This window comes from Protomyctophum bolini, assembly GCF_963924005.1.
Source record: "Protomyctophum bolini genome assembly, chromosome: 15".
Taxonomy (NCBI): Eukaryota; Metazoa; Chordata; class Actinopteri; order Myctophiformes; family Myctophidae; genus Protomyctophum; species Protomyctophum bolini.
Genome location: NC_137876.1, coordinates 8,368,727 through 8,390,744, shown reverse-complemented (window position 1 = coordinate 8,390,744; position 22,018 = coordinate 8,368,727). Strand labels below are relative to the sequence as shown.

Genomic DNA, 22,018 nt, shown 5'->3' with positions numbered 1-22,018 from the left:
TTATTCAAATCGATTTTAAAGTTCATTCATTCATTCATGTAAAAAATAACCTGACTGACGTTATCTGGCTGCATTGAAGTGTATGATTCAACTTTGCATGCTTTATATTGTTTATAATTGTTTTAAAATGTTGTAGTATAGGCCCAGATGGTTAGCTCAACCGTCTGGGCACCTAAAAGAAAAGCTAAGTAACTTGATATCGTAAATAGCAATGTAATATCGGAATGCAACAATCGTTGAACACAGAATCGCAATATATTTAAGAATTGCAATATAAATGGAACCGGCGCCCTAGTATGGCCTATCGAGATTCGTGATCGTATCGAATCGGGAGGTAAGTGAATCGTCCCGCCCGTACTTGTGACTGAGGGCCAAATGCTAATTAATTTGAGAAATAGACATTGTTAGGATTGCTTTTCTGGGTCTCAGAAAACAAATGTTGGTTTTATGGTGTGCCAGTGTCATGCACTGAAAATATCTAACTCACAATGGTTATGGTTACAAATGGTAACAAGGAATAATGTCCTATTCCTAAAATCTAAAATGTTGATGTCCTTGCAATTGTATAGTAAGTAATACAAGTGTGTGTGTGTGTGTGTGTGTGTGTGTGTGTGTGTGTGTGTGTGTGTGTGTGTGTGTGTGTGTGTGTGTGTGTGTGTGTGTGTGTGTGTGTGTGTGTGCGCGCGTGCGTGCGTGCATGTGTGTTCCAGCATTTTCAGGAACTCTTAGTTCCTCATTCTGTGGCCCTTGAGGAGACCCCCGCAGTCAGAGTCTTTGTTCAGTCGTCCAGTTTCAGTATGTAAGTTACAGAATCTTCCAGAGCTCTAATTTCAATGGAAATCCCCCGTCGGTGGGGGTGGTCGGGTAGGGCTGAGTCGCTTCCTACACAGGCGTGACGCTAAGGTCTTCAGACAGAGAGAAGCCAGAGTCTCTGTCCCGCGTGGGTTTCTCTGGCTTGGTGTGTCTCCTCACGTCTTCATGGCCGTAGCTGGCGTGGCGCTTCAGCAGCAGCTTAGGCATACCGGTGGCGGAGGGGTTGGCATGGAGGCCCAGCCCCAGGCCAGACACGGAGGAGAAGCTGGGCACGGAGCTGGCGCTGGCGCTCGCCCCGGCCTCCGGTGCTTTGGGCATCACCAGGGGCAGGCTCTCCGCCTCGTAGCTCTGCTCGTCATAGGCGTAGTTGACGTTGCCACAGGGGAAGCTCTGGAGCTTTGCCAGGTCCATGACAGCTGCTGTGGGGCCTGCGGTGGGGGCACCGGCACCCCCCGCTGGAGCCTTGCGGGAGGACAGGCTTGAGGTAGCTGGAGCCTGGCTGGACGGGGCCGGGGAGGAGGAAGGGCATGCGGTAGAGGTGCTGAGGTGTGCCATGGTGCCTCCGCTGTCACAGCCAGCCTCTGCACCACCACACTCTGAGGCCGGGTTGCAAGACGGAGAGACCTGAGAGGTGCAGGTTGTGGATGTCGACAAGGAAGAGGGGCTTGACAGAGGCATGGACTGAGTGTGAGCCAGCGCCTTCTTCCCCCTGCTGAAGCTCTCCAGCACCCAGGAGCCGTACGTGGGGTTCCACAGGTTCTTGGTCTTGTTCTTCAGCCTCTGGCTCCCCGAGGAGGAGCTGTTTCTGGAGCAGGGTCGGTGGTGGAGGGGCTCCGGGTGGAGCCAGGACCCTGCCGGACACCCCCCCGCTGCCGCGGACGCCGGCAGGCCGGGGGCGGGGACAGGCTCGGCCCAGGACGGCTCCAACGCCTCGCGGTACGACGTGACTTCCTGGTGTACGTGCTGGGTCCGCTGGAGGAGCAGGCGGGGCTTGGTGGGCTGTGGGGGGAGTGTGGCGGGACCCGGGCCCAGGGAGGACGAGGGGTCCTGGGGAACAGGATGAGATGCCAGGAGCGGAGCGAGGCTGCTGGAGGTGTGTTCGGAAGGACGGATCACACCGTCTTCCTCCATGGTGGGGCTGTATTCTATTGGCAGGGGGGTGTTGATCACATCTGGATCCTGGTGGAGAGGAGGAGGAACGGAGGTCGTTTGAGATGCAACAACGCTGCACAACTGAGTATAAAACCTTTAAAAAGTATAAAGTGCGTAATATGACTAATCATCTAAAGTCTTAATTAAAAAAAATCGATTTCTTTTTCTAAAGGAGGCTAAAGAACAGCCAAAAAGACATGCATATCTACAACCTAATAGGCTGGATCAAAAACAGTCATAGTTCAAGAATAAAAGATTCCGCACACCAATTTCTGCTCCCAGATATATCTTTTACTTCAAGACGTGGTAACGTTTCGAGCCGAAGCTCTTCCTCAGACCTTCTGTTCGATTCCGATGCGTCGATATATAACAAATAAAGAATTTGCTAAGAAATGTGCTTCTCGATTATTTGACTAATCGGGAAAAAAAGTAATCGATAGAATAACTTCTAAGATAGCTGCAGCCCTAAGATACAAATCCTACAAATTAATTTAAACAACGTTTAAAGCGTAATGGCGGTAAAATGTACCTGAGTGCAGTAGTTGATCCTCTCCAGGATGGTGGAGAAGTTGGGCCTGTGTTCTGGACAGTGCTGCCAACACTGGGTCATGATCCGATAGCTGCAAGTGCATCATGGTACGTTCAGACACACAACTCAAGGCTGTTGTTCTCAACGTGCATATCGTCTCTGTCGGGCAGAAACCTCTTATCTCCACATTTAAACGCTTTTTTCCGAAAATGAATTGCCTTGTTGTGACGAAAAGAGAGTTGAGCCAGAAGGCAAAGCTCTGTGTCTACTCTCACCTATAGGTCATGAAGTGTGGGTCAAAAGAAAGAATAAGGTCGCGAATACAAGCGGCCGAAATGAGTTTTCTTCGACGGGTGGCTGGCATCTTCCTTAGAGATAGGGTGAGAAGTTCAGTCACACGAGAGAGACTCGGAGTAGAGTCGCTGCTCCTTCGCTTGGAAAGGAGTCAGCTGAGGTGGTTCGGGCATCTGGTTAGGATGCCTCTCGGGCATGAAAAGTTACAGTTTTGGTCTCCACCCGACAGAGACGATATACAAGTCTGTATACAGACAGACACTTGCAACTGTAAAAATGGGTCACTCTTGACACTTTCAGAGTTTAAATGAACACTCTAGATTTTGCTTTGCACGCAGTGAAATATTCAATGTAATGTATCCATTTACACATTATTGTGGTCAAATAGGCTCTTAGTTGCGGGTCCATTTGGTTACAGAGCCATTGCCAGTGGTGGGAAAAGTACTCACATGTTTTACTGCAATTTAGAAATACTCTGTTACGAGTATAAGTGTGGAATTTCAAGATTTACTTGAGTAAAAGTAAAAAGGTATTGGTCTGAAAATGTGCCAAAAGTAAAAGTGCTCATTGTGCAGAATGTCCCATTTCAAGTTTCAAATGTATACAAATGAATCATTTGAAAATAGAAGATCTACATTAAAAGCTCAAAATTGTGAGCTTGTAGATAGGAAATTGGAAATACTAAGGTATCCCAAAGTCCCAAAATTGTACCCACAATTAAGTACAGTTCAGTACTTAAGTAAATGTACTTAGTTCCTTTCCACCAGTGCATATTGCAGGTACTCACACAGGCCCTGGGCAGCCCTTGGGAGGGTCCATTCTGCCACCACTGGTGACAAACTCCAGCACCTCCTGGTTGGTCTTGCAGGGATATGGCATGTATCCCAAAGAGAGAATCTCCCACAGCAATACTCCAAACGACCTACAGGGGGAGACACACATCAAGGGAACAGAGTTTATGTGGTGTGTGTGTGAGTGTGAGTGTGAGTGTGAGTGTGTGAGTGTGAGTGTGAGTGTGAGTGTGAGTGTGAGTGTGTGTGTGTGTGTGTGTGTGTGGTGTGTGTGTGTGTGTGTGTGTGTGTGTGTGTGTGAACTTGCTGCCTAATGTTCATTAGAGCACTGGTCCCCAATCATTTTTGGACCAGGGCCCACTTGTACAATGTGTGGGCCGAAAGCATTGTCACAGCATGTTTATTTTATTTTAAGGCATACTTTATGTTCCTATTTCAATCATTTTTGGACCAGGGCCCACTTGTACAATGTGTGGGCCGAAAGCATTGTCACAGCATGTTTATTTTATTTTAAGGCATACTTTATGTTCCTATTTATCAGTGTCAAAAGTTAAATATACTAGACCGGTGCCCGGCTGTAACGATGGAAGTTGGAGATCCATGCCCCAGGCCCTGACCTGGCTATGCAATACCCGTTGTACCCGTGTCAGAGTACCCGCTCCACCCATCTGTCTGTGTCCCTTCATTCCTATGGAGTTCTGTATCAGGTATGCCCAAATATGGAGTGTTGCGATGTCAGAACAGGCCAGCTCCATATACTGTAAGGACCATATGGGCAGGGGGCCTGTCCAGAGCCCGGGCAGAGGCCTTTTGTGGCAGTTCTGGTCTGGACAACCGTGGGTCCGACCAACTCGACACCGGGCACTGCACTCCCTGTGGGGGTGTGGAACGTGTGTGTCGAATTTGAAGTCGGTGGGGCGAACGGTTCTCGAGTTACGTGCATTGCACAAACAGACAGACGTACAGACGTACAGACAGACGTCCAGAGATGTGGTGCATTTATAGATAGAAAATGAAGACGCTCGCTCACTGTCTGTCTTGTCAGGTTAGGTTAGCCACTGTATTAAGACAAGAGTGTATTTATTTATACCATGTATCAGTCTTGCAGGTGAAAATGCCTTCCATAAAGGCTTCCGGTGGCATCCATTTGACTGGCAGCATGGCACGACCTCCCTTTCTATAATAGCTGGCTCTGAGGAGGAAAAACAACGCTATCAATATTAGAGAGTGGACATTTATTATCAGCCAGGGGAAAGGAAGAGGTAAATATCACAAGGTCATGAACTATATAAGTACATTTAGAAGCGAGCCCCGTGGAGGAAAATTAGATAGCTTTTCAACTGGCTCTTATTTACCACAATCAATCCACTGCTGGCTGGACTGCTGTCGCCATGAGACTCATGAGACATAAATCATTAGCCGTAGCCATAGCCCCACAGCCTGATTCGTCCACTTAAACCCCAGCATCCGTATATCGTGGGCTTTCGCTGAAAATATAGCAGACCGACAAGCTCGATCGGCTATTTTCAGCTTAAATCTTTACCCACAATAACAAAAAACTGAAAAGACACCATCATAGAGCCCTGAGGGACTCCACTCAACCATAACATGGGCTTTAAGTGGTCTCTACTGTACATAGTTGGGCACCGAAAAGTGTCGATTCACAACAAGCTCACTTCATGACGTGCGGTTGCGCATCCATTCAATTATTAATTCAATTATTAATCAGGCTTTAATCACCTTTTGTTTTCTCTCTCTCTCTGGAAACAACTAAAACGACAGAGCTTGCACAAAAAACTAATTTCACCCCAACTATTTCCGGGGTAGAATGTTAATGGAACAAAATAATCTATTTCCAATAACAATATCATAAGTATCCTGTTCTAGAAATTTGTAAAGGCTTGGTCCCCTTTCCTTGAATTCACCCTTTCACTGTCCTCCGACTCACTGTCCTTTGATGATGTGTGAAGTGTTTTTCCTACATGTAATTTGGTTCACTGTGTAGCCCCTTAATCTAGTAAAAGGCAAATTTTATTTTATTGTATTTACTTCATTTATTATTTATATCCTTTAATACCTGTTTATTTTATTTTGTTGTTTTTTAGTTTTAGTTTTTTTTGTGTGTGTTGTTGTTGTTTTGCTTTGTGATGGAACCGGGGAGGGTGGGGTATATGTGGGGTTGTTTGTCTACAAAAATTGAAAATCTTATAAATAAAGTTATTTAAAAAAAAAAAGTATCCTGTTCTTCCAAGAAATAAGGTTAACGAATACCACCAATAACAGCGTGGGCGTTATTTTTGGTTGTGGTGATGTCATGATGATTTGGTGACGGTCTATATATGGTCATATACTGCCTGACGTGGCAGCATGAGGCTGCAGTGCAGACATAGCGTTCTCACTCACCTGTATATATCTCGTGCCATGCCAAAGTCACCTATCTTTGCTACTCTGTCTGGCCCGGGGCACGTCAACAGACAGTTCCTGGCAGCGATGTCTCTGAAACACGCACACGCACACGCACACGCACACACACACACACACACACACACACACACACACACACACACACACACACACACACACACACACACACACACACACGTATGTTTTTACTGCAGTGGTTCTCAATCTCAGGGCGGGCTCTGGGGACTCCAACAGCATTATTATTAGGGGCCCGAGAGTTGAAAACTATTAATCCCTATCGGACTGGATCAGATTTGGATTTTGGGTTCACTTTGATATTCAATTTGTGATCATGAAATGATCTCAACAAGCATTAATGTAATAAGAAAATATAAGTTTGCTAAATCCAATAATCTGACCCAAACCGGATCCCCTTTTGGACAGGCTGTGTATTCGCTGAATTCAGCAGGGTGTTATTCCTCCGCTCTATAACAGACCGCCGTCTAATCAAAGCCTCAGACCACCTGCTGTGCTGCTCCATGACAGCCATGTAAGCGTGTAGCGGCGGCATACATTATCCCTTGCATAGGGGTTGCAACAGGCCTAAATGGGTTAATGACATGAATAACTTCAAAGACATGGCCTCGGCTCAGGCCTTAACTGCACAGCACAACACTTCAGTGTCAAACGAGGCAGCTCCACAGCTAGCCTGGCTAATAGGCCAGACTCAAATGTGTGGCAGTCCTCACAATTCGAACAATAGAGAGTGGAGGTTCAACCTGTGTATGAAGTGGTTCTCCTCCAGGTAGCGACAGCCAAAGGCGATGTCTCTAGCCATATGCAACAGCTCCAGCATGGTGAGAGAGGAGGCCTGGCACTGCACACACACAAACAACATAACTGTCACATGTTGGATAGAAACCTTGTATGTCCTAAACTGTTACTTTTCAGGAAATGGGAACAACATTCCAATGGGACTATGTGTGTTTTGACTCAAGGAGTCCTCATCAAGGTATGACATTGAAACCGAAGACGGTTTCAATATTTAAGATAATTTAAGTGGTAATGTGACACAGGTCATATTTCATATCAGCAGTATATCACTTATAACACTTATTTTAACTGTGGTGAAAACCAGGACAAATTGGCAAGTGAACGCTGAAATTGGGACATGTTAGTGTTTTAGAGATATGCATTGGGACTTGAAGCCGGGACAGTCCCTGCGTCTCGGTCTGTCCCGGGCTGGCCCGGTATAGATATAGACATACCGCACGAGGTCGGTTCTGTCTCAGGAAGGTCTTCATGTCTCCTCCAGTCATCAGTTCTAACAGGATGAAACGAGGCAGGATCTGCAGACTGACTCCAATGCAACGGACGATGTTCTGGTGGCTGAACTTACTGCATGGACATGGAGAATAAAGCATGGATTAGTGTGTGTGTGTGTGTGTGTGTGTGTGTGTGTGTGTGCGTGTGTGTGTGTGTGTGTGTGCGTGCGCGTGCGTGTGTGCGTGTGTGTGCGTGTGTGTGTGTGTGTGTGTGTGTGTGTGTGTGAGTGCGTGCATGCATGTGTGCACATCCACCTACACGCACGCACGCACCAGCACGTACGCACGCACGCACACGTTTGCATTACTGTAGCCTACTTGTGAGGACATCAACATTTTAGGACAGTCATTTTAGAAATGCTTTAAAAACAAACAAAAAAGATATTTTTTCTTGTTAGAACCAGAAAATGGTCCTCAAAATGTCTACTACAGTATACTTGTGGGGACATGTGACCCTAGCAAGTATAGTAATACAATACAAACAGAACACGCACGTAGCCAGGCACGCACACACACACACACACACACACACACACACACACACACACACACACACACACACACACACACACACACACACACACACACACACACACACACACACACACACACACACACACACACACACAGAGTGAATTCTCTCACTAACTCACTATAATACTATAATAAACAACAGCTGAGGGGATGGATAGGAAAACAAGCAAGCCATTGAGGAGAACATTAGTAGCTGTGGCCCTCGCAAGCCGAGCCAGCGCGGACTGACGCTACGTATCTGTTTCTCTGTTGAGTCCCGCCTGGTGCGCCAGCTGCCTCACACATGTGAGAAAGACGCTACTACAGTATACTGTATGTTAGCATAGTGTTTCAGGAGGTTGAATTGTACGCTGTGGTATGTGGTAGTGTGTGTGTGTGTGTGTGTGTGTGTGTTAGGAATGGACGATATGGACAAAATCAAATATCACAATATTATTGACCAAATACCCTCAACATGAATATTGCGATAATAATACCATATTGTTACTTTAATATCAAATTTCCTTTATTTTTCAATCATCGTATATCAACAATGGGAGGGCGGTCAGTCTGAATCAGACATAACCATAAACAAACTGCCGATCCGAACGATACATTATGTCCATATATAGGCCAGATGAATATGGAGTCTTATATTAGGATATCATTATGAAATGGATAGTGTTATATAATAATAATAATAATAATAAATAATGTGTGAGTGTGTTGCACACCTCATAATCAGAGCCTCCATCAGGAAGTCCATCTCGTCCTGTTCAGAGCAGATCTCTGGAAGTGTCTGTGGAACACAGAGGAATACAAAGACATGGTAAGAGGTGTGTGTGTGTGTGTGTGTGTGTGTGTGTGTGTGTGTGTGTGTGTGTGTGTGTGTGTGTGTGTGTGTGTGTGTGTGTGTGCGCGCGCACGCACATGCGTGTGTGCATGTGTGTGCACGTGCCTGTGCACGTGTGCATGCATGCGTGCATATTTGTGTGAACATTGCTAAGAGTCCAGTCTAATCAGCAAACTATTGAAGAACAGGCAGACCCATGTGGAGATAAGAAATAACTGCAGATTTTCAGTGGGTTTACTTCACTTTTACTTTACCATGGATTTCTGGCCACAGTTCTGTGACGGTATATATAGGCGGTATTGGTTTCCATGTCAGCGTTGCCTTTTTTTTTTTAATGCTGTATCAGTGTTACCTGGATCACATCAGAGCAAAGCAATTTATTCTGTCAAAGGTGTTAGAAAAGGTTGTAATCTAATATCCTCCTCCTAGAAGCGTGCGACCTTTAGATCAGACCGATGAGTGTACGTGCGCCCGATGTGACGTCGTTTACTGGGTATAATGTCACGTAATGAATAGTATACCTCCCGCGCGCCACGCGAGGCACTCTCATCTAACACTTAGAAGTACGCGGTCATCCTGTGAGTGTGTGGTGCAGCGAGCTGACCTTTATGGCCACCTGCATGGCAGTGTGCTCACTGTTGGTCCCCAGGACCTGGCCCTCGTACACCTCACCGAACGCACCATGCCCCAGAGCCCTGCCATAAGGAAAGACATTGACACACACACACACACACACACACACACACAGACACACACACACACACACACACACACACACACACACACACACACACACACACACACACACACACACACACACACACACACACACACACACACACACACACACACACACACACACACACACACACACACACACACACACACACACACACACACACACACACAGGGATAGAGTCAGGCATATAGAGACAGAGAGGGTGATAAGCTAGTGCTGACTGGACAGTGGACACTATTCTTCCAGGGGCGATACCAATCATCACAAGCTGAAGCAGTATCTTCTCTGCTTTACTTTATATCTCTCGATGGAATTTTCAAAATAACCATGTGACCCCGGGGGTAGTGGGTGTGACGTCAGTACTCTATTGACACAGAAATGTTAATCTGTTCATTCAATTAATGTTGATCAAATGCAATTCCGTCGTTGTATTTTATAATAAATAAATAAGGTTGGGTATGTGATAACCAGACTTGGCCTGTGGTTGAATACAAGGCCAATGCTGGGAGACAAACTATGGGGTTTATCCCATTTTGGGCGGGAACCCCTTTTGGTGTTATGTTATGCTTTAGCTATTTTTGAAAAATCGAAGAACGACTGACAGAAACATAGCTTAGAATCTGATCTCAGGTCAAAATGGTTTATAGTGTAAGTCATATGGCCCAGGGAGGCGTAGCTGTTGCATTGCACCTGAGCAGCGTGATGTTAACTATGGGGTTTATAGTGTAAGTCATATGGCCCAGGGAGGCGTAGCTGTTGCATTGCACCTGAGCAGCGTGATGTTCTTGCGTGGCACTTCCTTCAGCTCGCTGAGAGAGGCAGCCTTCCCTGCAAAGCAGTAGTTGGGGTTGTAGTCGGTCATGATGGTGGACGAGCGGATCTTGCTCAGCTTGTACTCGGGGCTCTGTAGACGCACCCTCACAGCATGGAGCTGGTTCTTCTTGCGGTAGTAAACTAGAGAGAGGGAAAGAGAGAGCAAGAGAAAAGTGGAAGATTTTTCACTTTAGTGCAGGCCCCAGAAAACCCTTTTAAAAACATAACCCAAACTGTAGCCATGATCCTTGACCTGAAATGTACTACAAGTTCTAGCGGCAGCTTCCTGACTACGTACAGGAACAGTAACCCAAGGAGCGGTCAAGTAGCATCACAGTGGCATATGCTCTCGGATTCCATCAGGGACCAGTGAAGCACTGTGATACGGATGATAGTCATTGCCTTAATATACATGTATAATGAAGTATCATTGTGCAGCATGTGAGAACATGATGTCGGCACGACGTCGCAAGCTTAGCCGAGGCATAGCTGGACTCGTCAATACACCAGAGATAAGACTGTCCTCGTCGGTCTAATTGAAGCCAATTCATTCCGAGCACATCCATGGCACTCCCGTGTGCCGGTGCCACACAAAGCTTTTTTTTAAATAACAATGAATTGTTGGTAATTGAGAAGTGCGCCGCAGCCAGCGCACCATTGACCTCTCGTTGCTTTACTGCTCCTGGACCGTCTCGCACCGAAGTGAGTTTGGACTCACCCTCCACGGAGGCGGCGCGCGTCCCCCCGATGCAGGTGGGTAGTCTACCAGGGAGGGGCACACAGAGGAGGATGCCCTTTGACCTCGAGCCATCGCCCGGTGCAGACGCCAGGGACTCGGCGGTGGGGGTGGGGGGGGGGGGGGATGTTGGGGGATGGGGGGGGGGGGGGAGAGCAGGAAGAAGAGGAGGGAGGTTGGGGAGGAAAGGAGGAAGATGAGGAGGAGGAGGAAGATGCAGAGACGGGGCGCCCAGGGAACAGACTACCTCCCTGCATGGGGGAGAGCTCAGGTGAAGAGACACCATTAACCTGTAGACTGGAGATCTCGGAGTGCGTGTGCATGAATTACTATACATGGTGCAGTTACCGTTGCGTGAACATACTGTACATGTGAACATAATATACACATAATTGTGTGTGTTGTATAATATCGGTATATATTTATATATACTGTATAAAATATGGACAATACTCAGCCTACAAACATACAGTAATTGGGCAGCAAACAGCAACCCTCGGTGGTGCACAGAATGGTGAGGCTGGATGTGTTTTAACCAACACCCTCCCCACACCGATGGGAAATCCCAGTGGGACTATATACATTTCATTCACTGGGGTATTTCCTCATTGAAAATAACCTAATCTATATATACTAATTCAAGTGTTGATTAATTTTTCTTGCGAAATCAATCCTCTGTGTGTGTGTATGTGTGTGTGTGTGTGTGTGTGTGTGTGTGTGTGTGTGTGTGTGTGTGTGTGTGTGTGTGTGTGTGTGTGTGCGTGCGTGTGTGCGTGTCTGAAAGCAAATGTGTACTACTTTTCACGGTTATCTCCAGAAGCTCACTGTAGATCACCCTAATATAATTCAAACGTGAACTCTTATCATATTCAACAATGTGTCGTAGTGCCACAACTGATTTATTCACCAACAGAAACAAAGTTACACTTCATTCATTGAACACAGTTTCACACAGTTAGTGCACAAGTCAAACTAAATAGATAGATTTCAGTGACCTAACTGACCACAACCAGAAGTCTTTATCAATATCAGTTCAGTTATACTTCCCCATAGATACGTAGGCCTACTTATAAACTCTTTTTGGCAACACATTTGTATGGCCATGAGTTTTATAGGGAATATAAGTATAGAATAATATCAGTTAATCATTTCCTGTTATTACTGTATTTGCTTATGGCTGGCTCTATCAGTGTAATGAGTTAAGTATTTGTATCCCTGGCTAATGCAATGACAACTTCTCGATTAAAAAGAGAAAATTCATTTTGAACAACCAACAACGTTCTACAATGTTACATATTCCATAATATTATCAGTGTCTTTACAGAAACTGCTTGCAAAAAACATGCCAACATGTCCTCTCCACTTTAATCTGCTAAAAACAGACATGAAATAGCTTGATGTTGCCAGTATTGAGTAACTATACTTTACCATGTGTGAGATAATGTCACAACATGCTAGTGTTCAAATAACTGCGACGGAAGCAACACTGTTCTCGCAAATAGCTCTCTGATAGACCAGTGGTTCTCTAAGTCTAGGGGGGGGGGTCTAGGCTCCCTTGAGGAAGGGTCCAAATTAACCCTCCTTTACAGGCCTGTAAGGGTTCAAATGAACCCTTACAAACCTAAATACAGGCCTGTAACTCTGAGAATGTACACATGGAGTTGTACTAATTCCACTAATGTGCATTCCTCAATCACTTGTCCCGCTGTTGGTTGACTCTGCATGGTATAATAATAACCAACACATGCAAATGTTTGTTGATATAGAGTGTGGTACTGTAGGTGCTATCAATTTGAAGAAAACCAAAAGATAGATAGAATGCATTGGATCCTTGTGTAACTGTATCTGTATTTTTGTGAGTTAAATGTGCTATATTAGTCCAATAAAATGCCCTAAAACTGATTGCATCACACCAATTCCTGGCAGTACGTGAGTTTCATCATAAAATGTAAGGCACTGTCAGTCGGTTTCACCTTATTCTGTGAAGGAAAGGCCATATTGGTTAAAATTCAATATTCACTGAGTTGTAAGAGAACAGGCTGATGGGAAGTGAAAGATAAAAGTGGCCAGCAGAGAGACAGAATATAGGGCTCCATTTTCATCACCGCTAAACCCCTTATCCCTAAACTTATTTTGCAAAACATTTTTGAATAGTTAAAATGGCCAGTCTACAAGCTCACAACGTGTCAATGTAGATTGGCTAGTTAACTATTCAAAAATGTTTTTCAAAATAGTAAAAAAAAAAAAGGCAAAGAAGTTTAGGGATGAAAATGGAGCCCATAGAGAGTAAAACAATAGAGGACGAAACCACACACTAAAGAATCAGTGAGAGCAAAAGAAAGAAAGAAAGAAAGAAAGAAAGAAAGAATGAAAGAAAGAAAGAATCATCTGCCATGCTTAAATTCTCTAATCTGCACTGGATGGCTTATTAGAGCATCAACTTCCTCTTAAAACCTCATTAATACTGTTGCACATACGGTGTCACGCATATCAAATTTAGCTCGACATTCTGTCCCTTCCCTAACTGGTATAAATGAGGCTCTGCAGTGGACGGCCGTCAATAAAAAGTGACAATGGTGCAAAAAAAGAAAGAAACATTAGGAAGATAATCCCTTCACTGTCCTATTATTGCAGCAAAAGCGTATGTAGATATTAATGCCACATGTATACTTTATAAAGTGTCTTGGTTAATAAGTCAAATGGTGCAGATATGTTTAGTATCTATAAGCTCAATTCATTCTTCGTAGCACGGCGGTGTCGTGTGCTGGAAATAGCCGACCTACTGTACTGTACTGTACTGTACTGTACTGTACTGTACTGTACTGTACTGTACTGTACTGTACTGTACTGTACTGTACTGTACTAGCTCACAACACGTTGCGTCTGCAAAGTGTTGTGAGATTGTAGGACTGTTATTTTAGGCACGCGACAAAGTGGTGTGACGGAGCATAAAGTACGCTTAATTCCACATTAAGTACAGTATCTTACATAGCAGCTTTAACGTGAAACTGATTTAAACTGACTTTTCAAAACTAAATACTAATGACATTAAGAGCCATTATCTATCATAAGGTTATTACTATAAATTAGATTCTGTCATTCTCTCATCCTTCAAAACATCTTCCTTTTCTAAATAACCATTCATGTAAAGTAGTAAGTAAAAGTAAAATGTAATATATCAAAATTGGTTAATAGTCGATTCCCTAATGATTCCTTTTTTTAGCTTTTGTGTGACACCTGAATTTCCCCCATGTGATTAATAAATGTCTATCTACAGTATCTATCTACTATGGTCAGCATTAAAGCATTTGCATACATTAGCTTGTTTTGTTGCAAGTTACAGTATCTCACCTAATAAAAGACCCGACGAGGGTGTTCATAAACAAAATTAAGTGTTGGTGAACTCTGCATACAATAAGGAAATAGCTTTGCAATATGCCACATCCTATGTAACAACCTGCTCAATTTCTCACGTCTTATCCTGAACATTGCCTACCTTGTATATCAAACATTTCATTTCCGATATACGCTGTCCCGCTGTCCAAACCGTATTTGAGGTTCAACTCCACTTTGAGCAAAGTGTTAAAATAAAGATACTATGACAGTTCCCCAATTTCACATTTCAGAAAACCTTTTCCCTCCCCTTTGAAACTCTGTCATGTATCAGAGGTCTCTGCTATCTCCTCAGCTGACAGGGCTGGCATTATGCTTTTGTTCATTCTCAAAGAAAAGCATGTTATGTCTCCTGTCTTTATAATCGGCATATCCGATAGATAGATAGATATAAATATGCCTATAATCATGAACCTTTCAACATTTTCTGAAAGCACAGAGCAGGTGAACCATAAATTATTCTATTCACTACCTAGATGGTAGTTGTCTGAATCAGGGTGGCCATTACCTACAGTCAGCGACCGTGCTTCAAAACATAGTAGTTAAATGTCAAACCTGTCTACTTTTATAGTAGTAGAATATGAAAAGGAGTGTTGTGTGCTGTACATTCAGTTCATACTGTACACTAAGCCTAATCTGGCCATTAACAGAAATTGTATCCTTTTGTACATAAGGGGTTCTAAAACACATGAAAGTGGTACTGTACGTAGAGCAAACCACCATCACATTTAGCATTTGTTTGATCTGCAATGACGACTCAAATCCACACACACACACATCTAATTAAAATACAGCCAGTGGAAGTAGAACGTTGCCTGAAAAAAAGTAAAATTGCTTATATTGTTGTCACTAAATCGGAATCGACTGCGTTTGTTCACATCAGAGTAATACTCGACATAACATAATGTGTCCCACGCAGTTCTCTCACAGTTCACAGTCTGAGTGGGGCACTCAGTTGAAAAACCGACACTCGTCGAGCGTTGCTCATCGTTTCTCTGTCAATACCATCTAGTGCTCGTCTTGAATACATTGTGTGTGGCATGAGGTCACAGCCGGTGGAAGGTGGAAGGCACGGACTTGACACAGAACTGGAAGAGTCTCTTACTGAGGGTGAGGCTGGCGCACGTCAGGACCACGCCCGTCACGATTGTGGAGGCCACCACAGCCAGGATCAACGACAGAGACAGCTGGCCCTCCAGAGCCGGGCGCTGAGGAACTCCTGCTGGAGAGAGAGAGAGAGAGAGAGAGAGAGAGAGAGAAAGAAGGGCAGACACAGTGTAAATAAACTATAGGGGAAAAGGCCAGTGTGTGATTGCAAGACGGTATCCGTTTCAGATTTTTAGAAATCATACCCGTGTGAAATACATCATCTCATTCCAGCCAATGAGAATTTCCGTCCTCACATTCGTCTTCAATGTTTGTGTTTACACAAACACTCAAAACTGGCCATTTCATTGTCAATGGCATTCAATGTTTGTGTTTTCACAAACCCGGCTAGCGCCCCTCAAAAAAAGCTATAACCCTTCATGTGGATAGGCCTTTATTGGACATGGGAAGGGGAGTGATAAAAGGACCACTGCACTGTCACTGTGAGCGACCTCCATGCAAAAGGAACTCGGCATGTTCAAATGGACCTTTACGGATGTGTAAATCAAGAGAGGATTTTACAGTGTAGATTGGGAGCCCAGAAAAAGCGAATTCAATCAAATGAAGGTCCGTGGCCCCAATATCCATATCAAAATATTTAAAATGAATTAAATATAAAGTTGATTATAACCGGTGTAAGGTATTTCCACAGCATACAGTACCTGTGCATGTGACATTGTCGCTGGCCAGCACCTCGTCATTGTGACAGAGGCAGAGGATGCCGTGGGCGTGGCTTTCTTCATCTCGTGTACACCTCTGGGATTGACAGTGGCTGCAGTTGAGCTGCATGTTGATCAACAACTCACCGTGGCTTTCCATGGCTGTGGGAGACGAGGGATACACGCGCACACACACACACACACACACACACAGTCACACAGTCACACACACACACACACACACACACACACACACACACACACACACACACACACACACACACACACACACACACACACACACACACACACACACACACACACACACACACACACACACACACACACACACACACACACACACACACACACACACACACGTCATTTCTCGACCGTTTCGGACGCGGGAAGGCTCGCCGGAACTGGACCGCCCCTGGGGGTCTGGATGTTCCGGGTAACTCTGTTACTGTACAGATCGCAGTACACTACAATACATTACAGAGTAACTATAAATGTAACAATAAATGTATAGTTGAAAATGAAAATCTGCCCAAAACAGGGACAACTCGGATAATGTGATTACATGTTTTGCCATTAAGTCATTTGATTCTCTCTCTCTCTCTCTCTCTCATTCCATATGAAATTGTTGTCGACCAGAAACCTTTTTGAGCGGTGCCTCCGCTCCATTACGCAGCTATGTGTGTCCGTATGTGTGTCCCTATACTGTACGTGCGTTTCGGACGCAGCAAGGCTGGCTGGAACCGGGCCAGCCCCCTGGGATGTTCTGGGGACCCCCCGGGGACCCCCACATGGTAACTCTGTCATTTCTCAAAGATTTTCTCCAAAAATGATCAAAATACAGTACAGAGCACAGTACACTACAATACAGTACAGACTGAGAGCACAGTACAGTACAGTAACTATAACAATACATTTATACAGTTGCATCACTCACTTCACACAGGTGTGATTTTTTTTATGTTTGTTTTAGTTTTCTTCCCTGTACATTAACGCTCTACTTTGTCTCACAACCGTGTCACATAAAAGTAGTGAAAATAGCCAATGTAGATCGACTCTATTTGCTGTTTCGTTTTTACAATTTGAAAGTGGTTAAGTCTTGTCCAACGAAAAGTATTACTAATAAGAGCTTGTTGTGATTGTGAATAAACAATAACTACACTGGATCCATTGGAAGTTGGAACACAGGTTCTTTGTTTCCCCCTAATTACCTGAAGAAAAGAAAAAACGTTTTTTTGGACGGTTTCCGACCCCCAACAGTGACAAAATCTTGAGTTCATCTCATGTCCGTGCACGACAGAGGCAGCTTTTGTGTCTATGTCTGCGTGAAGTCGTGAACGGGGCCACAGTGGCAACTCATGCTACAACCTACAAATGACAGACGGGTGACAATGTCCTCCTGTCCTCCTGGTTCAGCGGACGCAGAGACACCGCGGAGCCCGGGGCAACAGGTTCCGTGAGGCTGTGAATTAGTTAACTACTGGCCGCAGCCATTTCTATCCCCTCCTCTGTCTGAATAATGAGAATCAGATGGCCAGGGTCTTGCGCAAACAAACGCATGGACTTTTATATACGAACAGATATTCCCCAGGAAAGGTGAAAAATAGATGTATGTGGGGAGGAGTGTGTGTGCTTGTTCAACATTATGTACGTAGATACTTTCACAGAGACAGATGGACAGAAACACGTAGTGAGAGAGAGAGAGAGAGAGAGAGAGAGAGAGAGAGTGAGAGAGAGAGACACACACACACGTGCGCGTGCGCACACACACACACACACACACACACACACACACACACACACACACACACACTCACACTCACACTCACACTCACACTCACGCACACACCCTGAAGCCTAATGTTCACACAGACAATGTCTCTTTGCTTTGGAAATAATAGGAGATATTTACAATGGTGTACGCCACGGCCATTTCAGATAATTCAGTCAGCGTTGGGCATGCAGTGCAGTGCACACCACATGATGATTCCTCTAAAAGTGCTCAGGCTACGAACAACACTACTGTGCAACATTATGCGCTGTCCTCAAGCCTGGGAACGAGGTCAGGGACATCAAAGCATGCAGGTTGTTTGTTTGACCAATGTGTGGCCGACGGTGCTTTTAACCACTTTTGTATGAAACTAGAAGCTGTCACACCGAAGGACAGCGTCCTGCATTGACCTGAGAAAAACACCTTTTCCTCGTGGATAGATAATAAATACATCTCTATCAGAGGTATTATGTATTGCAACAAAGCCTTAAAAACCCATTTAGGCCTGAGATCAGATTCTAAAAATGTCTTCTACATCCTGACAGTTTTTCGTTCTGCGATTAAAAAAAAATAGCAGACCTACAAGTTCGTAGCGCACCACGCGCTATGAGCTTATTTTTCAATAGCTAAAGCATAACATAATGCTAACACCAAAAGGGGTTGGCCCCAAAATGGGTTAAAACCCATTACTTCACTTCTGCGGTTCCGGCCTCACCTGCAAGAGGCTGCAGGAAGATCTCCCCCATCGGGTGGACGAATGAGATTCCATCCTGACCATCTGCTGTGATGTCATCAGTCAGCGCCGCATCACCCCCTATAGGATTGAATTGAAAACAACTTCCTGTCACCACTTTAAATCAGCCTACGGTAAAATTCTCTAAAGTGATGCAGCTGGGGGAAAAAAATCCACGTTATTTTAATATTCCAAATTATCTCTGCCATTGACATCCATTTCTAATCCAACGATTCACCGCCATTGACGTCTATGTTGCTCACAACGTGTGTTTTGAGCTTGCTGAGGCCCTGTCCTCATGTTTTAGTCCATTGTAAACAGACTTTTTTTGGAAACCTCAGACAGTTTTTTTTTAAATGCTGTTTCTGCGTTGCCATGTGGACAAGGTAATAACAGAGTTGTCTGCCACGTCATAAGTGTGTTTTAAGCCCTTTTGGGACTCACTGCTTATAACACTGAGGATTTTACTGTGTACGAAAGTACCACCCGCTAGCATAGTGATTAGAGTGAAACAGCTTGATCTACAATTACTGTCACTTTACAAGTCACAGGCAATGAGAAGTCAGCCATGAATGTGAACAACGTGGCCCTCTTCTCCGAGGGGATCATGCACTGTACTTTAGATTCTCCGGTTTGCTCTAAATGGCCCTGTGATAATCTCTGGTGGGGAGTGATGGTAGACACTCTCTTTTTCCGGGTTTCTCCATTATCGTATCTAAACAAAGTAAAAGCTGCCTGCCTACACATAAAATATAGAAGAACAAATAAGCCGGAGGCTCAGGAAACAGGTGAATCCCATACGAAAATGTAAGAGAGATAGACAGTCAAACAGGACAAATACAGTGATCAGTAGGGGTGAAACATCGTATAACTATAAATTATAATAGGTAAAGTCTTGATATGAAGAAATATACACAGGCTGGAAAAGAAAATTGGTCTGGCACCGCTCAGTGATTGTGATTGGATTTTACTCCCTCTGAAGCAGCGAGGGACCAATCAGCAACCAGTATGCAAATATGGGGCGGGGAGGCTTTTTTTTTTACGCAGTGATAGTCTGGCTATATCAAGAATGTAATTTCAATTTCTATGATATCCGCTGTGAAATGACAGTACATACTGTATATCAGCCATATAACTACGTTGTAGCCTGCCAGAGTCTGTACAAGGTAATATAATAAGGTCTGTACAATATCTAATATAATTATATCTCATATTCCACTGTCAATAGTCAGTATACTGTACATGTACAGTACTGTATAGCCATTAATGGACAATATACTGTATGTATGCTAATATTACTGGTGATAGATTGTACATATTTATATGTATTAATAGTTTATATATTATGCTGACCAAGTCAGTCCAAGTGAAGATGGCTAGGTCAGATAATGTCTGGTCTATTTGTTTTTATTCTAATCTTTATTACATTTGTACTCTTATCCTTAGTTTGAATGTTGAATCTCTCCACTCTTACTTGTACAGTATATATATATATCCTGTGTTTCATGCTCACTGCGGTGCTGCTAGGACAGCTGAATTTCCCCACAGGGATCAATAAGGTTCTACTGTATCTATCCATTTCCATTACCTCTGTACACACAGGGATCAATAAGGTTATATCTACAGTATCCATTTCCATTACCTCTGTACCCTCCTCCACCTCCTCCCGCGCTGCAGGCCCCCCCTCCACCCCCAAAGCCTCCATAGGTGGGCCAGCTGAGCTTGGACAGTGCCAGCGGGCACGAGTGTCCACCCTCTGCCCCCTCATCCAGAGCCTTGCCAGCCCTCGGGTAGATAACAGGGATGTCCTTCCACCCTCCACCTCCACCTGACGGAGAGATAAAAGCATACGCGCGCGCACACGCGCACGCGCACACGCACACGCACACACACACACACACACACACACACACACACACACACACACACACACACACACACACACACACACACACACACACACACACACACACACACACACACACACACACACACACACACACACACGATTACAAAGGGTGGTAACAAAGAGTGGTGGCCCCCCAGAGACCCGGATTTGAGAAATGTCTTTCCTGTGTGGTGCAGTGTTGTGGCTGGAGTTATCCTGTGTGCATCGGTTAGATCAGGGGTATAGGCAACCTGCGGCTCTAGAGCCACATGTGGCTCTTATAGGCCCTTTCCTGCATGGCTCTAGAACCACATGTGGCTCTTATAGGCCCTCTCCTGTGGCTCTAGAGCCACACGTGGCTCTTATAGGCCCTCTCCTGTGGCTCCCAGTTGCTACGGCAAAGAAGTATGAAAAGGAATGAGGTTTTCTTTTTCCTTTCTTTTCTTTTACATTTAATCATAATTTATTATTGAATAAATAGGCATAAAGTTATTCTTTCATTTTGATATTGCAAAACAATGTTGCCTATACACCCGATAAAAATAAGAATCAAATTTAATGAAGTAAAATAGAAGAATGTATTCATGATAAGACATCTTTGTTGCTGCTGGCTTACTGGTACAGTATACAGTACTTGATATGCTTTGAGAAATTAGCAAACAATAAAATATTAATATTGAGAGACCAGAAAAATCCCAAATACTTAAAGTTTGCTTTATTAAAGCAAACATATTTTGCGGCTCCAGATAGAATTGTAATAAGTTTTTGGGCCAAAAATGGCTCTTCTGAGAATAAAGGTTGCCTACCCGTGGATTAGATGGATTCCCAGGTTTCCCAAGCAGGACACTCAGGTTTTGAATTCCCACACAAACACACAGATCTGTATCTAAACTGGCCCACCATGGTTTCAATGAGATGAGCTGACAGATATGGTCTATGCTGGGACTCTGCTGGTCAAGGAGGATTTTCAGAGAATTTTCCAGATGACGTTTTTTCCAAGAGGAGAGACAGGCGGCCCCCGCTGCCATATACAGTATGTACTGCTCTCAGAGGTAAGGAAAGGAAAGGGAAGGTACTATGTTTACCCTGCAGGGTAACTGGACTAAGCTCAATAACTTGTCATGGTCATGCCATGTCAAGAAGTTAAGTCTGCCTTCCAGACTGAGCCCTTCCATCCAAAGGCCAAACATCTGCGTGTGTGTGCGTGCGTGCGTGTGTGTGTGACTGTGTGTGTGTGTGTGTGCGTGTGTGTGTGTGTGTGTCTTACTCACGTTTAATACTTTTACTTCTACTACACTACATCTCAGAGGCAAATATTGTACTTTTTACTCCTCTTACTTTGTATATTTACATTATTATTACAAAACATGCATTAACCACTTCAGTCCTATATGCATACTTACAGTAGGCTATTTGTCGACACGCTGTGAACATGTAGATTAGCTATTT

At 44.4% G+C, this 22,018-nt stretch overlaps 1 protein-coding gene across 4 annotated transcripts in view; it reads right to left on the bottom strand.

Annotated features, from left to right (window-relative positions):
* Positions 1-575: 575 nt before the first annotated feature.
* The window catches only part of ltk (leukocyte receptor tyrosine kinase), an 88,335-nt gene continuing 66,892 nt past the window's right edge, over positions 576-22,018 (bottom strand). For 3 of the 4 annotated variants that reach the window (XM_080784687.1, XM_080784689.1, XM_080784690.1), the window contains 14 exons: positions 20,324-20,509; positions 18,664-18,762; positions 16,163-16,321; positions 15,460-15,576; positions 10,180-10,366; positions 9,278-9,368; positions 8,555-8,619; positions 7,251-7,380; positions 6,762-6,859; positions 5,983-6,075; positions 4,670-4,771; positions 3,576-3,710; positions 2,495-2,585; positions 576-1,992 (listed from right to left, as the gene is read on the bottom strand). In XM_080784687.1, coding sequence (XP_080640813.1) covers positions 883-1,992; positions 2,495-2,585; positions 3,576-3,710; positions 4,670-4,771; positions 5,983-6,075; positions 6,762-6,859; positions 7,251-7,380; positions 8,555-8,619; positions 9,278-9,368; positions 10,180-10,366; positions 15,460-15,576; positions 16,163-16,321; positions 18,664-18,762; positions 20,324-20,509 — 2,663 coding nt within the window. In that variant the 3' untranslated portion in view covers positions 576-882. The remainder of the gene's footprint in view (positions 1,993-2,494; positions 2,586-3,575; positions 3,711-4,669; positions 4,772-5,982; positions 6,076-6,761; positions 6,860-7,250; positions 7,381-8,554; positions 8,620-9,277; positions 9,369-10,179; positions 10,367-15,459; positions 15,577-16,162; positions 16,322-18,663; positions 18,763-20,323; positions 20,510-22,018) is intronic. The other variant, XM_080784688.1, reaches the window with a different exon arrangement.